The sequence below is a fragment of the Oryctolagus cuniculus genome, chromosome 3 (assembly GCF_051225735.1).
Source record: "Oryctolagus cuniculus isolate XC-2025 breed Fujian yellow rabbit chromosome 3, ASM5122573v1, whole genome shotgun sequence".
Classification (NCBI taxonomy): Eukaryota; Metazoa; Chordata; class Mammalia; order Lagomorpha; family Leporidae; genus Oryctolagus; species Oryctolagus cuniculus.
The window spans coordinates 82,144,431-82,164,510 of NC_142869.1; the positions used below are offsets into that span (position 1 = coordinate 82,144,431).

General features: G+C 37.8%; 1 protein-coding gene across 21 annotated transcripts in view; it reads right to left on the minus strand.

Annotated features, from left to right (window-relative positions):
• MARCHF7 (membrane associated ring-CH-type finger 7) overlaps positions 1-20,080 on the minus strand; it is a 50,342-nt gene that overhangs the window by 18,602 nt on the left and 11,660 nt on the right. For 7 of the 21 annotated variants that reach the window (XR_517060.5, XR_517059.5, XR_011387285.2 and 4 more), the window contains 4 exons: positions 16,439-16,603; positions 7,662-7,851; positions 5,648-5,815; positions 2,567-3,674 (listed from right to left, as the gene is read on the minus strand). Coding sequence is in view for 12 of the 21 variants with exons in the window: in XM_008258625.5 (XP_008256847.3) it covers positions 2,567-3,674; positions 5,648-5,815; positions 7,662-7,851; positions 16,439-16,591 (1,619 nt within the window). In the remaining 9 variants the exon portion in view is untranslated. The remainder of the gene's footprint in view (positions 1-2,566; positions 3,675-5,647; positions 5,816-7,661; positions 7,852-16,438; positions 16,604-20,080) is intronic. The other 14 variants (XR_011387287.2, XR_011387286.2, XM_008258628.5 and 11 more) reach the window with 3 other exon arrangements.

A 20,080-nucleotide genomic window follows, 5' to 3' on the forward strand; every position in this document is an offset into this window, starting at 1 on the left:
CAAATCTCTTAAAAGAAAGCAAAAATATTGAGCTTAAAATCATGAAGAGAACAGCTTAAAGGTAAAATCTATGCTGTAGAAGGCAAAATGGGAATATAGAATCCTGATGCCCAACATCACAGAAAACATGCAAGCTTCCTTTATCACCAGAGCTGGAAGCAAATATTTCATTAAAGATAAAAATATCTAAAAATAATAACTCTGTCTCTCAATAATTCTATTAGGCATTTTATTGAAAAATATTTTAAAAAACCACTCTACAGGGGCCAGCGCTGTGGCACAGTGGGTTAAAGCTCCAGCCTGCAGCGCCAGCATCCTATATTGGTGCCGGTTCAAGTCCCGGCTGCTCCATTTCCAATCCAGCTCTCTGCTATGGCCTGGGAAAGCAGCAGATGGCCCAAGTCCTTGGGCCCCTGCACCTATGTGGGAGACCCAGAAGAAGCTCTTGGCTCCTGGCTTCACACTGGCTCAACTCCAAGCATTATGGCTATTTGAGGAATAAACCATGAGATGGAAGACCTCTCCCCGCCCCTGTAACTCTGTCAAATAAATGAAATAAATCTTTAAAAAAAGAAAAAAGAAAAAAACTGTTGGGGAATGAGTGTGAAAAAACACTCTACAACTTTAATGTCTTTTCTTCACATTTAAGCAAAAAAGTTATTCTAATACCTTGGAACTATTTTAAGATGATAAAATAACCAACCAAGTTGGGAATAAAAACTGGTCATTCATCTTCTTTGCCTTTGTTTTCTATATTCTCACTCTTACCAGTGAGTTTTACATAAAATTTAATTCTACAAAAATTATTTTATTTTATTTTATTTATTTGAAAGACAGTGTTACAGAGAGGTAGAGACAGAGAGAAAGGTCTTCCATCTGCTGGTTCACTCCCCAGATGGCCACAATGGGTACAGCTACGCTGATCAGAAGCCAGGCGCCAGGAGCTTCTTCTGAGTCTCCCACGTGGGTACAGGGACCCAAAAACTTGGGCCATCTTCTGCTTTCCCAGGCCATAGCAGAGAGCAGGATTGGAAGAGGAGCAGCCAGGACTAGAACCAGTACCCATATGGGATGCCAGCGCTTTAACCCACTGTGCCACAGCGTTGGTCCCCCAAAAGATGTTTTTATGAAAACATTCTAACGCCTGAATTTAACTGGTATTTCTGTCAAATAATCTTAATATAAGGAATATTCAATATTCTGATTTTTTTTCATTCCATAAAAGAATACAAGGTAGGGGCCAGCACTGCAGTGCAGGTCAAGCTACCGTCTGCAGTGCCGACATCCTATACGGGCACCAGTTGAGTCCCAGCTTCTCCACTTCTAATCCAGCTCCCTGCTAATGCACCTGGGAAAGCAGCAGAGGATGGCCCAAGTCCTTGTGCCTCTGTACTTTTTGTAGGAGACCCAGAAGAAGCTTCTGGCTTCTGGTTTCAGCCTGGCCTACCCTGGCCATTGCAGTCATTTGGGGAGTTAACCAGCAGATGGAAGATCTTTCTGTCTTTTCTTCTAATTCTTTCAAATAATAAATAAATCTTAAAAAAAGAGAAAAGATATGAGGTAGGGCAGGCATCTTACACAAAGGTTATAATGCCACTTAGGATACCCACATCGCACACAGGAGGGCCTGGTTTCAAGTCCCAGCCCCACTCTTGACTCCAGTTTCTTGCTAACACACACCCTGAGGGACAGCAGACAATGGCTCAAGTCATGTTCCTTGTCATCTACATTGAGATTCAGATTCAGTTCATGGTCTAGACCCAGCTGTTTGGAGCATCTGGACAGTGACAAAAAGATAGGAGATCTGCCTCTTTCCCTCTCTGCCCTTCAAACTTTTCTTTTTCTTTTTTAAGATTTATTTACTTAAAAGGCACAGTCACAGAGACAGAGACAGAGATCTACAATCCACTATTTCAAGCCCAAAATGGCCACACGGGCCAGGGCTGGGCCAGACCTAAAACATGAGCCAGGAGCTTCTTCCAGGTTTGCCATGTCCGGGCAGGGGCCCAACCACTTGGGCCATACTCTGCTGCTTTTCCCAGAGGCATGAAAAGGAAGCTGGATCAGCAGTGGAGCAGATGAGAAATGAACTGGCATCTGGCATCACAGGTGGCGGCTTTACCTGCTATGCCACAATGCCAGCCCCAATCTTTAAAAAGATTTGCACTTAGAAATAAAAATAAATAAATGGCAAACAGATCATGTTACTAAAGGCTAAAACAGATGTAGTGATAATCCACGATGACTTGACTTCTCTTACCAATCCTGCTTAGCATTAGTCTACCAAAGGATAGAGTAAGAGACTAAGATTTTTGTTGTTGTATGTGTATATATATCCAAAGTTGGTTAAAAATGACCTTTAGATTATTTCTTGATGCATTCACAACCCCAGTGCCTGCCTCAATTGAAAATGTTCATCCATTTATCTCTGGGTGAGACACTAACATCATGTTAGATATAAATATGACAGAAAATTCAGCATATATTCTAAGAAGTCACTTTAGAAAGAGTTCTTCTTTAATCCATTCTTGCTTTATAGGCTTAAAACAGGTTATTCAAAATTTACCTCTCTTTAATTTTCTGCAGTCTTTCTGGATCTCTGGAAGATGCACTTTTAGTTTTATCACTTTTCCCATCAGCTGAATTCCAACCTGAAGGAATAATATCTACAGTGATCATAACATTGTCAGTCAAGTTACTTCCAAGTGACGGAGGGACTGCAAATCGGAATAAAGAACCAGGAAGAATCCCTGTTATGCCAGTATTTCTTCCACCTTGAGTAGAATCTGATGTGGAGCCGCCTGTGGTAGCACTGCTCGATGCTGCAGTTGCTTGTTGTCTGTTGCCAGCAGCCCCAAGGGGATCATTCTGTGCTTCCAGGTGAACTACTTCATTTGATTCTCTTCTAAAAATATGAGACCTAGATGGTATATCAGAGGTAGATATCCTTGAAGATTCATCTCTTCCTTCTCGCCTCCTTCTAGAGAACAAGGGAGTACATCTATTTCTAAATGAGGAAGACAACCACAGTCCTGTATTTCTACCTTCAGATTCTTGGTTAAAATTTTCTGAATCTGGTTCAGAGCTATGATTTTGGCTAAGAGATGACAAACCCCATCTTCGCCTAAGAAATCGAAATCCCTGAGGAGCTTCAGATGACCTGTTATCAGGAACTTCAGAAGTAGATGTTGCAATACTACGAGACTGTGAAGTTGTCAAAATTCTTGGAGACATATAAGAGTTTTCAGAACTCAATGACCTTGTATTCAAGGAATCCTGACTAGATCTTCTTGAAAAAAATGTAGATGACATACTAGAAGCTATACGTGATAGCAATCTCCTCGTTGTACGCCTACCTTCATTGTCAGAAGATTCTTGAAATGATCTTTGAGATGAACCAACCCTTTCTGAACTGCGTATAGTTGGAGTTTCATCTCTGCTTGGAATAAAAGAAAATCCAGACTGTGTACTGCTTCGGGGAGATTCTGATTCTCTTGAAGAAAAATGTGACCTAAAAGAATTTCTGTTGTAGTCCCTAGAACTTGGTATGCTTTGATGTTCAGAAGGCAACTGGTGGTGGTTTGTGGACGATGTATTCAACTGTAAAGTGCTCAGTGAGTTCTCTTTTGGTCTTGCTCCCTGTGAATATGAAGAAGGAACTCTGTCTTGAGCATCTATTTTTGAAAGGAAGGAAGAGTAACCAATTATAGGAAATAAATCTCATTAAACTTGCATATATTAACTACTAATTATTATCAAAATGAAACAGATTCAAAGTGTGTACTGTTACATTTTAAGTATAGGATTTAGCTATGATTATAGAAAAACACAAATGTATTTTATCTACCTAGTCACACTAGTAAAACCCAGTACTGTTATATAAAGTCAATACTACAAATTCAAAAGAAAGAAATGTATCATGAACTTTTAAAAAGCAGAGAGCTGATGAACAGTTGAAAATTAATCAGAAATGTATGTGGTAGATTAAATATCTAAACAGAGAATTTTAAATAATCTAAATAATACAATGTAAATGGTTCTTAAAATGATTGAAAGCAATACCATCCTAGGGAGACTGTGTTTTGGAGATTTTTCTTATTAATGGAAATAAGTATAAAAGTGATTTTATGTAAATACTAAATGCTGTAATTTTATGGCAAATCTTGTTAACAGTTAAAAGTTTTTCCAATCCTTTTTTTTCCCAACCGTAATTTTTCCAATCTTCTATCTTAACAACAGTGGTTCTTATTTCTGCTTTCTCGTTAAATATACCTTAGCATATGGACTGGGAGATATGAATCAGAATACAGCTCTGGCATCTGCATTTTTCAAAGCATACCATAACTGGTGCTTGAGTCTTCAAATGGAGTGAGAAAACACTATCAGATTCCTTTGTGATGAAGACATCCATACTCTTAATGTGATAGCTACATTATTATTATAACAATACATGGAGCCTCATGAAAAGATAAACTATTAGAGTGTAAATCTTATTTCTTTCCTATACTTTTATACTCTAAAATATCTAGAAGCTAATGATACTATTAAACCTCCGCTACCAAAGCCAAGCACATACAATATGTTTTCATTTGTTTTAAAGTCTTACTCCAAAATAACTTAAACCTTTAAAAACAAAATCAGGCCAGCGCTGCAGCTCACTAGGCTAATCCTCCACCCTGCGGCGCCGGCACACCGGGTTCTAGTCCCGGTCGGGGCGCCGGGTTCTGTCCTGGTTGCCCCTCTTCCAGGCCAGCTCTCTGCTGTGGCCAGGGAGTGCAGTGGAGGATGGCCCAAGTACTTGGGCCCTGCACCCCATGGGAGATCAGGAGAAGCACCTGGCTCCTGCCATCAGATCAGCGCGGTGCGCCGGCCAGAGCGCGCTGGCTGCGGCGGCCATTGGAGGGTGAACCAACGGCAAAAGGAAGACCTTTCTCTCTGTCTCTGTCTCTGTCTCTCTCTCACTGTCCACTCTGCCTGTCAAAAAAAAAAAAATCATTTTCTTCTATGTAAAACAAATTCCACTTTTGTCTACTATATTACTGAACTTCAATTAGCACTTCTTTCTTCGGTTACTTAGTAGGACAGTTTTATGATGCTTACTTTTGGAAATCTTAAAGTTACGTACTTTGATGGAAAATTGTGTGGGTCTTTAGACCAACTTAATGACAATGAAAGTGCTCTTGTTATATTAAAAGTATTTCTAAATTATGCCTTAAGAGGATGATTTCAACCTTTAGTTATTTCAAAATTTAACTGAGTATTTATTTTCAACATTTGGTTATTTCAGAATTTATTTATTTATTGAACTATATCCCAAGCAAATTATGTAACAGCCATATTTAGCAGACTTTACACAGCATATACTTTATATTACATATAAACTACATTCCTCAGGGAAAAATGCAAGTAAACAATTTTAAAAACCAAATCTAGACACTCATGTACATCTGTTTTATTTTTAACTATTTACACTTTTGAATGCATAACATCAAATAAGGTATTTGAAACCTATCACACTATTCTGAAATCTTCATTTGGATGTAAGATTCACTTCATTTATTCCTTTGTATTGTTATTTTAATAACATGAATAAAGAAGAAAATGTAACATTAGATGAGCTACACTTAATAAGGTGGTTTATACATACATGATGAAGTTGTAAAATCACCACTTCGGTGACTATAATCCAAAAGATTACTAATAGAGGAATCCGTTCTTCTCTCCAAATCTCTCCTCTCTCTCATTAAGTCTGTTCCAAACGACCCAAGTACCACTGATGAAGACCTGGGGACTTGACTATGCCTCCAAGAAGAATCTTAAAATAATTGAAGAAAACTTATTTCAAAGAAAATTTAAGGTTTGTGATGGTAATACATCTTCAGCAACACAAAGCGAGTTTATTTTTATAATAGGAATTCCCAGTTACATACTGCCAATCTGAAGTAAAATTTAGCGAAAAAACAAACAAAAAAACCCCAACAAACATGTTCACTAATAAACTAACCACTTCTAAAATAATTTCCTACCAAATTACTGACACTAAAATCTACCCACCCTGAAAGATGTTAATGTCTTAGTCACTTCCCCATAAAAATCTGACCATACAATGTAAATATGATATAAAGTAACTACAAAGCAAAACTAAGTCTTGCCAAAGATGCAGAATTTCACAAAGTCAGTGAGTGATGTGGTGGTACTGTCATGACCAAAATCAAATGGAAGATGCTTTATATGTTAAAATACAATTTTATCAAAAATATGTTTACTGCTACCACATTTGGTTCACTGTATTCTAAAAACTAATATACTGTTATGATTATCTAAATTTTGATATTATTTCACTTAATAATAAAGTCTCAAACTTCTTTTCCTCTCACTATTTACCTTGAAATTTTGGCTCTTCTTTTCCTAGTCCCAATAGCCTTAAAAATTCTTCTTCATTAAGAGAAGTGGCCCAGTGTATTTTATACTAATCTTTCACACAGCAGAAGAGAACAAAAATATTTCTGCACAGTAGTATTTGTCTACAAAGTTAAGATTAGTCTGCTCTTACCCATCACATTATTATTATTATTATTATTATTTTTGACAGGCAGAGTGGACAGTGAGAGAGAGAGACAGAGAAAGGTCTTCCTTTTGCCGTTGGTTCACCCTCCAATGGCCGCCACGGCCAGCGTGCTAGGGCCAGCGCACCGCGCTGATCTGATGGCAGGAGCCAGGTGCATCTCCTGATCTCCCATGAGGTGCAGGGCCCAAGTACTTGGGCCATCCTCCACTGCACTCCCTGGCCACAGCAGAGAGCTGGCCTGGAAGAGGGGCAACCGGGACAGAATCCGGCGCCCCGACGGGGACTAGAACCCGGTGTGCCGGTGCCGCAAGGCGGAGGATTAGCCTAGTGAGCCATGGCGCCGGCCTACACTACTCTTAATATCCTTCAGATGGGCAGTGTCTTTCCCATGGTGGTTCTGCCTATCAAAATAGAAAGGAATCGCTTACACTAATTCAATTGGTAATACATATACATTTTAAGAATTTTATCTCCAATGTTATTATCAGTTTTGTCTCCCTTTAAAAATATTTCAAGCACTGGCTAACATTTCATTTGAGGAGTATAACTGAGGGGGAAGTGTTTAAGTCATTTGCACAATGCCAATCATCTAGTTAGAACACTAATTCCTTGCATAGAACTCTACTGGAGTATCAGCAATTTTTTTAATTGAAGACTTTCCGTATTTTTTGAAAATAAGTATAATATACCAAAATGCTTATCATTTACAAATATTCCTAGGAAATATTTGCAACATACATGAGATTTGTATTTCCTAGTACTATTTTAAAAATTTATCTCCCACTATAATCAAAATTGCTTTTATCATTTTATTATCATATATACCAGTATAAAATCTAATTAATTAAAGTCTGCTAATATTATTCTGTGTAGGATATTAGTGCCAAATACAGAGCAAAATGCAAAAGGAAAGTTAATTTAGTTCAAGTAGCAGCTTAAAGTAAGATTTTGGAAACTGTACTACATTTCTGACTCATTGTCTTTCATGCACTCTACCTGTTTCATCCCAAACTTAAGAACAATTATGCTACATCTTGGATAAAGGGCTTTGGTATAAAGTACATTTACAGTGACTCTTACAGAAATTTCTTACCTGATACTGTATTTAAACCATTTCCAACATTTCTTGCAGCTGAGGTAGATGTACAGTTTGTACAGGAAAGTTTAGGTCTTTTTGAATCATGATCTCGTTGTTGGTTCTGTGATCTTGAGCGTGCTCCCTGAGTTAACTCAGACTCACTATACCACGTGGATTGAAATGGTGATGCAGATGCTGATGCAGACTGGAAGTCAAAAAAATTTTTAGAGAAACAAAAAAGTGCTTGCATTCAATATTAAATTAAGCAGCAATGCTTTAGTAAATTCCTAAGGATGGTTTATTCCTCACAAGTATCAATTCTTCCCCTTTATGGTTTTTTCTTAATCTTTGTTCCCTTTGGCCATCGGTCCCTTTACTATCTATTATGATTCATACTTTGCTAGGTTTTCATTCTGGCTGAGACTAATTATTCCTTGTAAGTACACATAAACATTTAGCTGAACACTAAAGGGTGTCAAACAGCCATTATGAAGAGATGCACAAAACACTCTGTCACTGGATTTCTTCTAATACATTACTACTTACATCATCTTCAGACTTCAATTATGAGAAGGACATTGCATGCATTCAGGGAACGTATTAGATCATGGTAACACTGAAGAAGAATAAGCTGTATGTATATGGAAAACCATTAAGATGCACCGTTGAAAAACAGAAAAAGGCTAGACTGGGATTTCACCAATATTTGGCCCAGGGAATATTTTAGAAATTGAATACAGCACTCTTCAGCTTAGCACTAAAGTTGGCCTTATAAGCCCTCTCTAACGAATACTTCGTGGAGACTCAATAAACTGGAGCCACTCTAAGAAATAAAATTTACTAGGTATTTTCAGAACAAAACTGTTTTATGTGAAATTATTAGGGTATTTAGGTATCTTATCCGACAGGCCAGTGGTTCTGAGACTTTTGGATGCCAGAGAGCAAAATCAAAAAAGTCTTAAGTAAAATAAACCTTTAGATGTCACTTTTGACCAGTAGGATTTCTGAAATAGCAAATACTACCTAAACCTGTCCCCCCCCCCCTTTTTTTTTTGGCAGCTAGACAGAATTTATTCAGAAAAAAATAAACTTGCATAGGTGGACCAACTGCCAGCATGTAAACAGATCCAACACATGGCAGAGGGTCCAGAAGATAGGTGACCAACTGCTGGTGTGCACAGACAAAACAAATGGCAGTGGGCACAGACCCCAGTAGGCTGAGCTTTTTTATGTCTTAGGTGGGCTAGGTGTGGGGGTGGAGGGCAGTAGGTGGGGGTGAGCTTCTCCATACTAGTTCTTCAAGTTTGGTTCACTTGGCTCCCAAGCCTGGGGAAGACAGCAGTGAGTGGGGTGGGGAACAATACAGGGTATGAGATTGAACTGGTCTCTTGATAGAAGGCAAGGGTAACAAGAACCTAAAATGGCTGAGGCTTATGTCCTTGTTCCATCAATCCTGACTCTGAGTATAGAAAAGGAGATGGGGCACCAGTTTCTTTCTGGCTACTTCCTGCTGATAAGAAGCATTGACACAGGACGAGGCTATCTATATTCTGGACAAAACTGACTGAAGAGCAGTCTTGTGTTCCTGCATGATTGCTTGGGATACAGCAGTCATTCCCTCCTGGAAGATCTTTGGAATAAGTTAATTATACATGGTAGAAATAGGAGCACTATGTTTATGAGGATAAAAGGAAATATTAGAGACATTGCCCATGGTGGAAAAGATGGTCAAAAAGACAAAGGGAGAAACAGGAAATCAAGAGTCCTGTCTGGCCCGCTTCTAGTCCTGACCTCCTTCATTTCCTCCCTCTGCTTATGGAAACCCTGGCTGCTGTCAGGGGTTTGAGCAGAGACTGAAGCTGAATTCTTCAAGCTGAGTAGGGATGGAGTAGAGATCCGTGGTCAAGACAGGGTTCCAGTAGCATAAACCTGTTTTGAATTTTAAAAGGGGCATTTAATTTACTCCCAATACTTAAAAGACATCAGATTAACAATTTTAAAGAAAGACACTCAGAGTAGCATTGGAGATAAAATGGGTAGAATGAACACAAAGTAGGAAAAACCAGTAAGCCACTGGAGTAGTAAGAGAAGTTCCCATGACAAAAATAATGGGAATAGAGAGCAACTATTAAAGATAACTAGAGATGTGAGAAATGAAGAAAAAATGTAAAAGCATTTCACATTTTTTATGCAATGGATATGCCATTTATTAAAAATACTGACTACAGGGCTGGTGCCGCGGCTCAATAGGTTAATCCTCCGCCTTGCGGCGCCGGCACACCGGGTTCTGGTCCCGGTCGGGGCGCCGGATTCTGTCCCGGTTGCCCCTCTTCCAGGCCAGCTCTCTGCTGTGGCCAGGGAGTGCAGTGGAGGATGGCCCAAGTGCTTGGGCCCTGCACCCCATGGGAGACCAGGAGAAGCACCTGGCTCCTGCCATCGGATCAGCGCGGTGCGCCGGCTGCAGCGCACCAGCCGCGGCGGCCATTGGAGGGTGAACCAACGGCAAAAGGAAGACCTTTCTCTCTGTCTCTCTCTCTCACTGTCCACTCTGCCTGTCAAAAAAAAAAAAATACTGACTACAGGGTCCAGGGTTGTGGTGCAACAGGTTAAGCTGCCCCCTGAGATGCCAGCATCCCATAAGAATGCCGTTTCTAGTCCTAGCTGCTCCACTTCTATCCAGCTTTGTGCCAATGTACCTGGGAAAGCAGTGAATGATGGTCCACGTACTTGGGTTCCTGGCACTCATGTGGGAGGCATGGATGGAGTTCCAGGCTCTGGCTTCAGCTGGGACCAGCCCTGGTGGTTACAGCCTTCTGGGGAGTGAATCAGCTAAGAGAAATATCTGTGTGTGTGCATGTGTGTCCTTCCTGTCCTCCTTATCTCTGCCTTTCAAATAAATAAATAAAAAACCTTATAGATAGATAAAAGTGAAAACAGCTTGTCATAAAAAACTCCACTATCTACCTTTCCACTCACATATGAAAGCTCAAATTTGGGAAATTTATAGAAACAATGTAATTAATGGTTGCTTAGCACCAGCTAGGGGAAAAGGGGATGGAATTGGTACTATGACAGCTAAAGATCTAAGGTTTCTCCTTGAAATAAGTGCAGAAACTGTATACAACTCTGTGAAAACTAAAAATCAATTAACTATACATTTTAAATGGGCAAACTGTATGGTATGTGAAAATATAACTCAATAAACTATTTTTTGAAAAAGAATTAATGATCATTGCAAATGTAATCCATCTTATCTCCTAGCAAACACTTAATCAAGGGAAACCATGTAACGCCCAGTAACTGAAAAGCAAGCGGAGAATGACATGTTTTTCTTGGGCTATCATTTCCATGAATGCCTTTCCTGTGATGAATCCTACTTTGAAAATTTTCCAGATCAAAATTTTACCTTAGCCAAAGCAACAACTTGGAGCTTCGAACTTTTCATTGTTTCAGATATTCATGTGATAGAGGATTCATCATCACACTAATGTGGAAGAAACCTATATTCTAGATTCTAATCAGAATGGGTGGTGCTCTTAATTTTCATGAGAAAAGACAACAGCCAATCCATTCATGCCAACTTTGAGAAATCTAGGTAAGAAACCTTATACTTATAAAAGATGGAAGGACTTGGGAGTCTAACTCTCAAGACATGTATAGTCTCTGGATCAAGAGAAGACTACCAGAAAGGTAAGTATTCAGAAGACTGTAAAGAACTGTTTGTGCTGAGCTATATTTTGGCATTATGGCCTTTACTTAAGTTTACTAAGACAAAGTTTCACTAAGCATATACTAACAAGAGTATGTTAACTGAGGACACTACCCACTTTATCATTTCACTGTCCACTTTTTGACCAATCATCGTACTTTGCTGCTGCTTTTCCTTATGAATAACACACACACATTACAGAGCTGTCTGTGTTTTCCTGTGATATTCTTAATATCCAAAGAAGAGTTCAAGTGTAACTTCTAAAACACTTCAGGGTTTATGTAGAATCTATCCAAGGCACAACCTGGACCCATTCTCAGTCTTTTTTTCTTAACTGTATACATACATATATACATACATACATCACACACACACACACACACACATATATTTACTTAATTCCTTCAAAACTACTTTTATGTAAGGTAGAGTTACAAAAAAAAAATCATTGATTCATAAAAAAAGCCTCCTGTTTTATTATTTCACATTAAAAGGAACAAATTCTCCTACCAAGTAAAAAAAGTAACAAGTAACATTGGACCAGTGGTTGTTTAAACTACAGAAAAATATACAAAAGTAACACAAAAAAGTACATATTCATAGGACACTTTTAACACTGAATCTAAGGAACTAAAAATTCTTTTCAAAATAATCTAGAATTTTTCTTACTACTACACATAATGATTATACTTTTTAGCTATCAAATTATAATGATGCTGGAGTTGCAAGCAGTGCCTTAACCTGCTGCACCACAATGCTGGCTTCGGTTTTAAGCTCAAATATATTACATACTAATTAAAAGTACAGAAAATCATTTATGTCTACACACTTTAGATCCTTACCTATAAAATGATTCAAGCATCTGTCAGTTAGCTAAACTTAAAGTGAAAAATGTCAAACGCTATTAAAAAAGACGTTTCTATATTATTTAATCCACAACATAACTGAAATCAATGTAGCATGTCCTAGCCCTGACACACTTTGTTGAAGTTTCAGCTTCACTAACTGCCTGGTATAAGGAGGGAGTTTTTACAGCTTGGGACAGTTACGTGAAAGTTTCAGTAATTTTTAAAAAAATGCTACTTTTGACATTTAGGTCTCTTTCATTCAATAAATAGTTTTGCTAAGTAATAGTAAGCCTGTCAAACAAAATTAGCATTTGCAGTATATAATTTAAATACTCAGACATCATTATACTATGTCCCTGGGATATTACCTACGTAAAGCAACACAAAGCCAGAAAATATATAACGGAAGACATAATCATCATAATTATATTAATTGTAACATCTCAACCTTTACTATGTTTCACAAACTACTGTTCCAAGTGCTTCACATATATTATTTCTTCAAATTGATCTTAACAATAACTGCATGAAGAAGTCATTATTACTATGACCATTTTACGTTGGCGGAAACAAGAGTGACATAAAATACTTTCTATAAGAACACAGGTGTTCCATTTCTAAACCAAAACTAGAAAACTAAAGTATGGTAAGAGTTAATAGATAATTGAAGTATTCCCACAATACAGTAAAAAAATTGCAAGGAATTTAAAGCAATTGAAAAGCCTTAAAGAAATACTTCAAAATTTACAAAACTTAAGAGTAAAAAATTTTATTGGTTTGGTTTTTGGATATTGACAAATTATTTCTAGATTTAACTTTGGTATTTATTATATCAATATTATTTATATTTCACTATGTTAAAATTTTTGGACAGAAGGAACAACAGTAACAGGCTCCTACCACATTTTAGGTGGAGTCATTTCATGATAATTAAAATGATTTTTTAATGCTTGTATTAAACAATGAAAAATGAGATTTCTGTGATAATGAGCAAATCTGGGAGAAAACTGGAATAGTTTGAAAATAGATCTATCTAAAAATGAACGTCAATAAATCTGGAAAATATATTCAAGACTAACACCTAAAATATTTTTGTAACAATCACTATAATTACAATAAAAATACAACAATAGCTAACACTTACATAGTGTTTATCATATGCCAGAAGCTATTCTTATTCTACATAAACTAATGCATGTAACTGTAACAACCAGAGCAGGGTAGATGATATGGAAGGATAAGACAAGACTTGTAATTTTTCCAGGTTCACACGACTACAAAGTAGTGGGATGGGACTTCAATCAGGTGATTTAGTCTGGTTTCAGAGTCTGTGATCCTCATTAATAAGCTATATGAAAAAAAATTAGGCCAAGTCCGCAGAAAAAATTTTATAAAGACAATACAGAAGGAAAAAAACAATTCTGTGATCTGTGTCACAGAAGAGTTCTACAGAATGCAAAACTGCATTATTCTGTTGCTTCTGTTAGGCATATACTTACACAATAACAAAATAAATAGAAAATCAGTATCATTCAACATCTAAAATGAGACTAAACAGCTCTTATAACATCAATGAACAAGAGAATAGTAGATATTGTAAAGAAATTATTTTTTACTTCAGTCTTTAAAAAATACTTATTACCACACAGGATATTTATAAATAAGACAGTTATCATACATTACACCACAACATATAAATAAACCAGAAACCTTCACTGAAGGGTTCTTTACATTCAGTTACCTCAAAACTAAACTTTTCCAAATGATGCCATTTAATCAGCTGTTCAGCCAAAAACCCAATGAACTCAAATTTCAAAGATGAGCAAAAATAAACAGCATTATACCTACAAATCAGGATGTCTGAGATTTACAGTTTCATACTGAAAGTATTATGTTACAACACTGACAAGTCATTTCAAAAACCAACAAGCTGTTGGTCCGAAGGAAAATCAGCTACATAAAGAAGGAAGAAATCAGTGTAAGCTTATTATTCATCATAAAAAATAAAAACCAAAATTCATGGAAAAGGCTATCAGTAATGTGCCTTCATAAAAAGTTTGTTAATCATCCAACAATAAAAGCAAAATTCTGACAATTTGTATTCTCAAAGAAAAACACTTAACAATCATTATTCCACCACTTCTTTGTGTACAAGCAGAACAAGGCTGACAGTGTGACAACAGAAGGAAAAGGATAGTTTTTGATCCTTTGATAAAACCACCCACAATGACTGGTTTGGTCAAATTTATGCTTAGGAGGTTTCTGGACTAGCTATGAGATGTTCACATCCCACAACAAAGTACCTGGGCTCAGCTTCCAGCTTCTGCTACCACAGACTGGGAGGTATCAGTGGTGCCACAAGTACTTGAGTTCCTGCCACTCATGCACAAGACCTCAACTGACTTACCAGCTCCCAGTTTTAACCCTAAATCCCTTGAACTGTTGCAGCCTTCTGGAAGTGAACCAGCAGGTGAGAGCTCTCTTTATCTTCTCTTTCTGCCTCTTAAAAGGTATTTCTTTTTAATTATGTTTAAGTTGATACTAAAAGTTTCAACTACAAACTTGTTGATATCTGGAAAGTATAGTTTAAGACCACAATTCCTGATCCATAATTCTTAAATCCAAAAAGTTCAAAAAACATTAGCCATTTGGCTACAATTATCACAATGTTTTAAGAAAGCCTCAAATTCAGAAAAAAAATTAAGTTTATTTTTATTTATTTGAAAGTCAAGAGGGCTTGACATTGCAGCACAGAAAGCTAAGCTGCCACCTGCAATGCTGGCATCCCATATCACAATGCAGGTTCGAGTCCCAGATGCTTTGCTTCTCCATCCAGCTCCGTGCTAATGCGCCTGGGAAAGCAATATACTTGGGCCCCTGCTATCCATGTGGGAGGCCCAGACGGACCTTCAGGTTCCTGACTTCAGCCTGGACCATCCCCAACCACTAAGGCCATTTGGGGATCAAAGTAACAAATGGCACATCCCTCTTTCTACCCTTCAACTTAGTTTTTTTTTTTTGTTTTTTTTTTTTTTAAAAAGGGTAGATTGGCAGAAAAAAAAAAAAAAAAAAGAGAGAGAGAAAAAGTGCCCTGAACTTGCTGGTTCACTCCCCAAACCCAAATCCTACAACTGGGACTGGGCCAAGCTAAATCCAGGAGCCAGAAACTCAATCTAGGACTCTCATGTGGGTGGCAGAAACCCAACTACCAAAGCTATCACTGCTGCTTCACTGGATCTACATTAGCAGAAAGCTAGAGGGGCCCAGTGCTGCGGCGTAGCAGGTAAAGCTGCCACCTGCAGGGCTGGTTTGAGTCCTGGCTGCTCCACTTCTGATCCAGCTCTCTGCTATGGCCTGGGAAAGCAGTAGAAGATGGCCCAAGCCCTTGAGCCCCTGCACCCGTGTGGGAGACCTGGAAGAAGCTCCTGTCTTCTCCCTGGTCCAGCCATTTGGAGAGTGAACTAGCAGATAGAAGATCTCTCTCTCTCCTCTAATACTGCCTTTCAAATACACAAAGAAATCTTAAAAAATAAGAGAGACAGAGAATGGCATAAGTGTTGCTGTCAGTAGAAAACAGGACAAGGTTGAGGACTTAAGTACTTAGGAAGTGTAGTAATACAGAAATATGGGTCCTGGTAACATACAGCCCCTGCCAAAGCCAGATTCCTCTTTGGCATATTTAGTCATGCAATTAAAAAAATAAAATCACTTATTTAATTATGTGGAAGCAGAAGACACACACACATAGACAGAGAGGAGAGAGGAGGGAGGGAGAGAGAAGGAAAGAGAGAGCGGGAGAAAGGGGGCAGGGAGAAACAGAGAGAGAGAGAGAGAAAGAGAGAGAGAGAGAGAGAGAGTGAGAGAGAGAGAGAGTGAGTTAGTTCTTTCATACAGTGCTTTACTTTCCAAATAACTACAACAACCAGGGCTGGGCCAGGCCCAAGTCAGGAGTCATAAACTTCATCTGGGTCTCCTTCAAAGGAAACAGGAACTCAAGAACTTGGACCATCATCTACTGCTTCCCATTGTATCAGCAGAAAGCTGGATTGGAAGCAGAGGTAGGACTCTATCTCAGGCACTCTGATATGGAAAGTGGATGTCCCAAGAGGTGGCTTAATCCAATGTGCCAGAACACCTGCCCAGCTAACATTTCTTTTTTTAATCCAAAAGGATTTTTAAAAGTCCCAAGAATTTTTAAAAAGACTATGTACATATATTCCAAATCAAAATGTTACCTGATACTCAGAATCCAGTCTAAATGAAGAATCTCTTGAGTGATAGGCATCATTAAAACTACTTCCTCTGCTTCCAGACATCATCCTAGCACTTAAAGAGCTGGAGGGCTGAACAGAAATTCTTCTTGGAATCCTTGAAGGTTTAGACTCCATTCTTAAGATTTCCTGTGAAATGCAAATTTTCATTAACTGCCTTTGGGGAAACATGCAAGCCTTTAATTCTTAATCCTTCTTAATCAGCAGCTCAAATCAAGAACTAACCGTGCAAATTAACCATATCTGACAGGGTAAACTGTGAGACTAACACCAGCTTTCTTCTGCAAGGCAAAGGTCTCAAGTTCATCAAGGGTTTCCTATTGTCCATAAAATGAAGGAAATAAAAGTGCAATGAGAAACTGTGAGGTCTATTGTTTCCAATGCCTGGGCCTTTTTCTTTATTCAAAATAAATAAAATCCTACATGAGATTTGCTCGACTCTCTTGCGATTCTTCTCTATTAATGTTCAATGCTCATACCTACTGTACTATTTGCATAGCCCATATTATCTGCATATCAAGTAACACAATATGCTTTAAGAGGCCTTTGCACAGGAATTCTACATACTCTACATACAATTCCTGGTCATCAGTTTAAACACAAGAATCCATCCTTCTTTCCTGGGTTTCCAATTGGTACATACTTTTAAGATATATGATCTTATACTGTAATTTGTTTACCTGTCTATTTCCCCCTCTCAGTCATGATTTCCTCTAGATCAGTATCACTTAAAAACTATCCCCTAGAATACAATACTAAATAAACACAGTTAAAATGTAATGAATGAATGAAATGTATTTACCTTTTATTTATTATTGACAGGATCTCTTTAATTTTAACAACAAAAATAACAATAGGTGCTATTATTGTGGGGGATAGGCCTTTTGATTATTTAGTTCATTGAATCCCCAAACCAATTCAGTGAGGTAGGTACTACATTATCCTTACTTAACAGGTAAGAAAACTGGCACTGAGAGATTAAGCAATTTACAAATGGTTGCCTAGTTATAAAATACCTCCTGGAATGTTTCCAAAGAATGTTCATTATACAATTGGAAAATGTTAATCTCTTAAGTGGAAAACTAATTTATAAAAATATACATATGGCATTATTCTAAGGATGTTAAAAAAATCAAAGAAAGGAAGAAACTTCTAGGGAAACAAATGCTAAATTCGGCTTAGAGAAAATATGAAATTCAGTACCCAACTCTTTATAGAAGAGTAATTTTTAAGTTTTCTTCATTCAACACTTCTCAACCCATGACAAGAATAACTATTAACTAGCTATGCCTGAGTATTAACTACACGTAAGTGGAATCATATATAGTAGGTACTTGTGTCTGGCTTCATTTGATCAACCTTATATTTGTGAGATTCATCCATGCTGTTAAAAGCAATCATACTAAATTCACTCTAATTTGTGGGAGTGTACATAATTTACTTTCTTATTCTACAGTGAATGGACATTAGGTTGTTCGATTTGGAGGCTATGATAAACAGCACTGCTATAAGGATATTACTTTCACAAATTAAGAAGACTTAAAATTTTCTGGGGCAAGAATTTTGAAGGTCCTCTCTGGATAACTAAGATGTTATCAGTCAACAGAGCAGAAACAAGGAAGATTAAAAAGAAAAGGTATCAAAACAATCTCTTCAATGTCTAGTCACACAGTTTTCAAAGCAAAAATTTCTGATTCCCTTATTATTCTGATTGTAGACTGGAATGCAGGTAAACACAGATTCACTTATCTAATCAGACACAAAGCTTGGATTAAGTACACACCTGCTTCAATAAAATGTTCAAATTTAAACATTTAGGCTAAAAAATAGCTAATTCATTTTCAGAATGAAATCTCATGAATTATCATATGATGCAGCAATTTCACTCCTGGATTTATACTCAAAGAATTTAAAGTAAGATCTCATGGAAATATGTTCACAGCAGTTCTAAAACAGCTAACAAATGAAAGCAACGCAAGTAAGGTTTCTGACACAAAAGACAGACCAAAGAAAACAAACAAAAAAAAAAGGAACTAAAGATGAAGCTAGTAGAAGAAATTTTGATAGAAAGGGGCTAATTACTATTTTAAAAGGGAACAGAAAACAAAGTAACAAAATACTTGAAAATGCAATCAGTAATAAAAAGCTTGTAGAATTTCATTGAAAACAATATACACCAAAACAAATTCAACCAACTGACTGGGAGCAAAGTTGAGGAAATTTCCCAAAAAGTAGAACACAGAGTAGAAAATGTGATATGAGGGCCCGGCACTATGGCTCACTTGGCTAATCATCCGCCTGTGGCACCGGCATCCCATATGGGTGCTGGGTTCTAGTCCCTGTTGCCCCTCTTCCAGTCTAGCTCTCTGCTGTGGCCCGGAGAGCAGTGGAGGATGGCCCAAGTGCTTGGGCCCCTACACCCACGTGGGAGACCCAGAAGAAGCTCCTGGCTTCGGATCAGCTCAGCTCTGGCCATTGCGGTCATTTGTGGAGTGAACCAGCGGACAGAAGACCTCTCTCTCTCTCTGTAACTCTTTCAAATAAATAAAATAAATCTTTAAACAAAGGAGAGATATCTATAATTAGTTTTGGTGTTTTGTTTCAACAGCAATAATGCTCCTTTGTTATACATCTCATAATTATACTCATGTTCATATTCCGTTCCTACTTGCAGAATAAAACTAACCTAATAGGAAATCTGCTTAAAACAAACCTCTTAGGAGAGGCAAAGAGGCAGAGTCCTCTGAGAGAGATAATTTGATATTGTATGAAACTATTTTTGGTAACTCCTCTACAGAAATTGATTGAATTCTGACAATGTAGGTGTTGCATGAAAACTTATGTAATTTTGTTACATAAGCTGTAGGTCAAAAGCACAAAAGACAGTGGAAAATAAATGTGAAGTCCTTGAAAAACTTCTACCAGACCACTTGCAAGGTTTTGAGGCATCTCAAGTTCAGTCAGACATTTAACAAATATTTTTTAGATACTTTCTGAACATATAGAGACAGCGCCTACAAAGACAACTAATCTAATGGGCAACACATGCTACAAAAAGAACATTTAAATAGTTATAAAATTAATAAAGGAAAAGGTGCAAGCAAAAAATAACATACTACAGTGGTAGGCAAAAGGTCACTAAAGCTCGCTGCATTTAACCTAGACTTTTTTAAAAGAGTACTGCACAGCACAAAAATAAAGTTTGCAGGCAGTCTTTCCTCATTGGCCAACACAGCTCATTCAGTGTTCTGTCATTATACAGTGTTTCTTTAAATTCAGATTTGATTACACCACCAGGGCTGGTTTCAAATGTGTTGGAACTGCACTTCACTAAAAGCTCTGCTGTTCAGCATGAGTACTGGCCTGGCAGTAAGACACCAGTCAGAACACCTGCATTCCATGCCAGTACCTGGGTTCAATGCCTACATCCAAAACTTGACTCCAGCATCCAGGTGATACAGACCTTGGGAGACAGAGGTAATGGCTCTGAGACCCTGTCACCCAGGTAAGACCCAAGTGCCCAAGTCCGGTTATAGAATGAACCAGGGGACAGAAGCTCTGTCTCTCTGCCTCTCTAATAAATGAGTCTGGGAAGGGGCTTGTGGC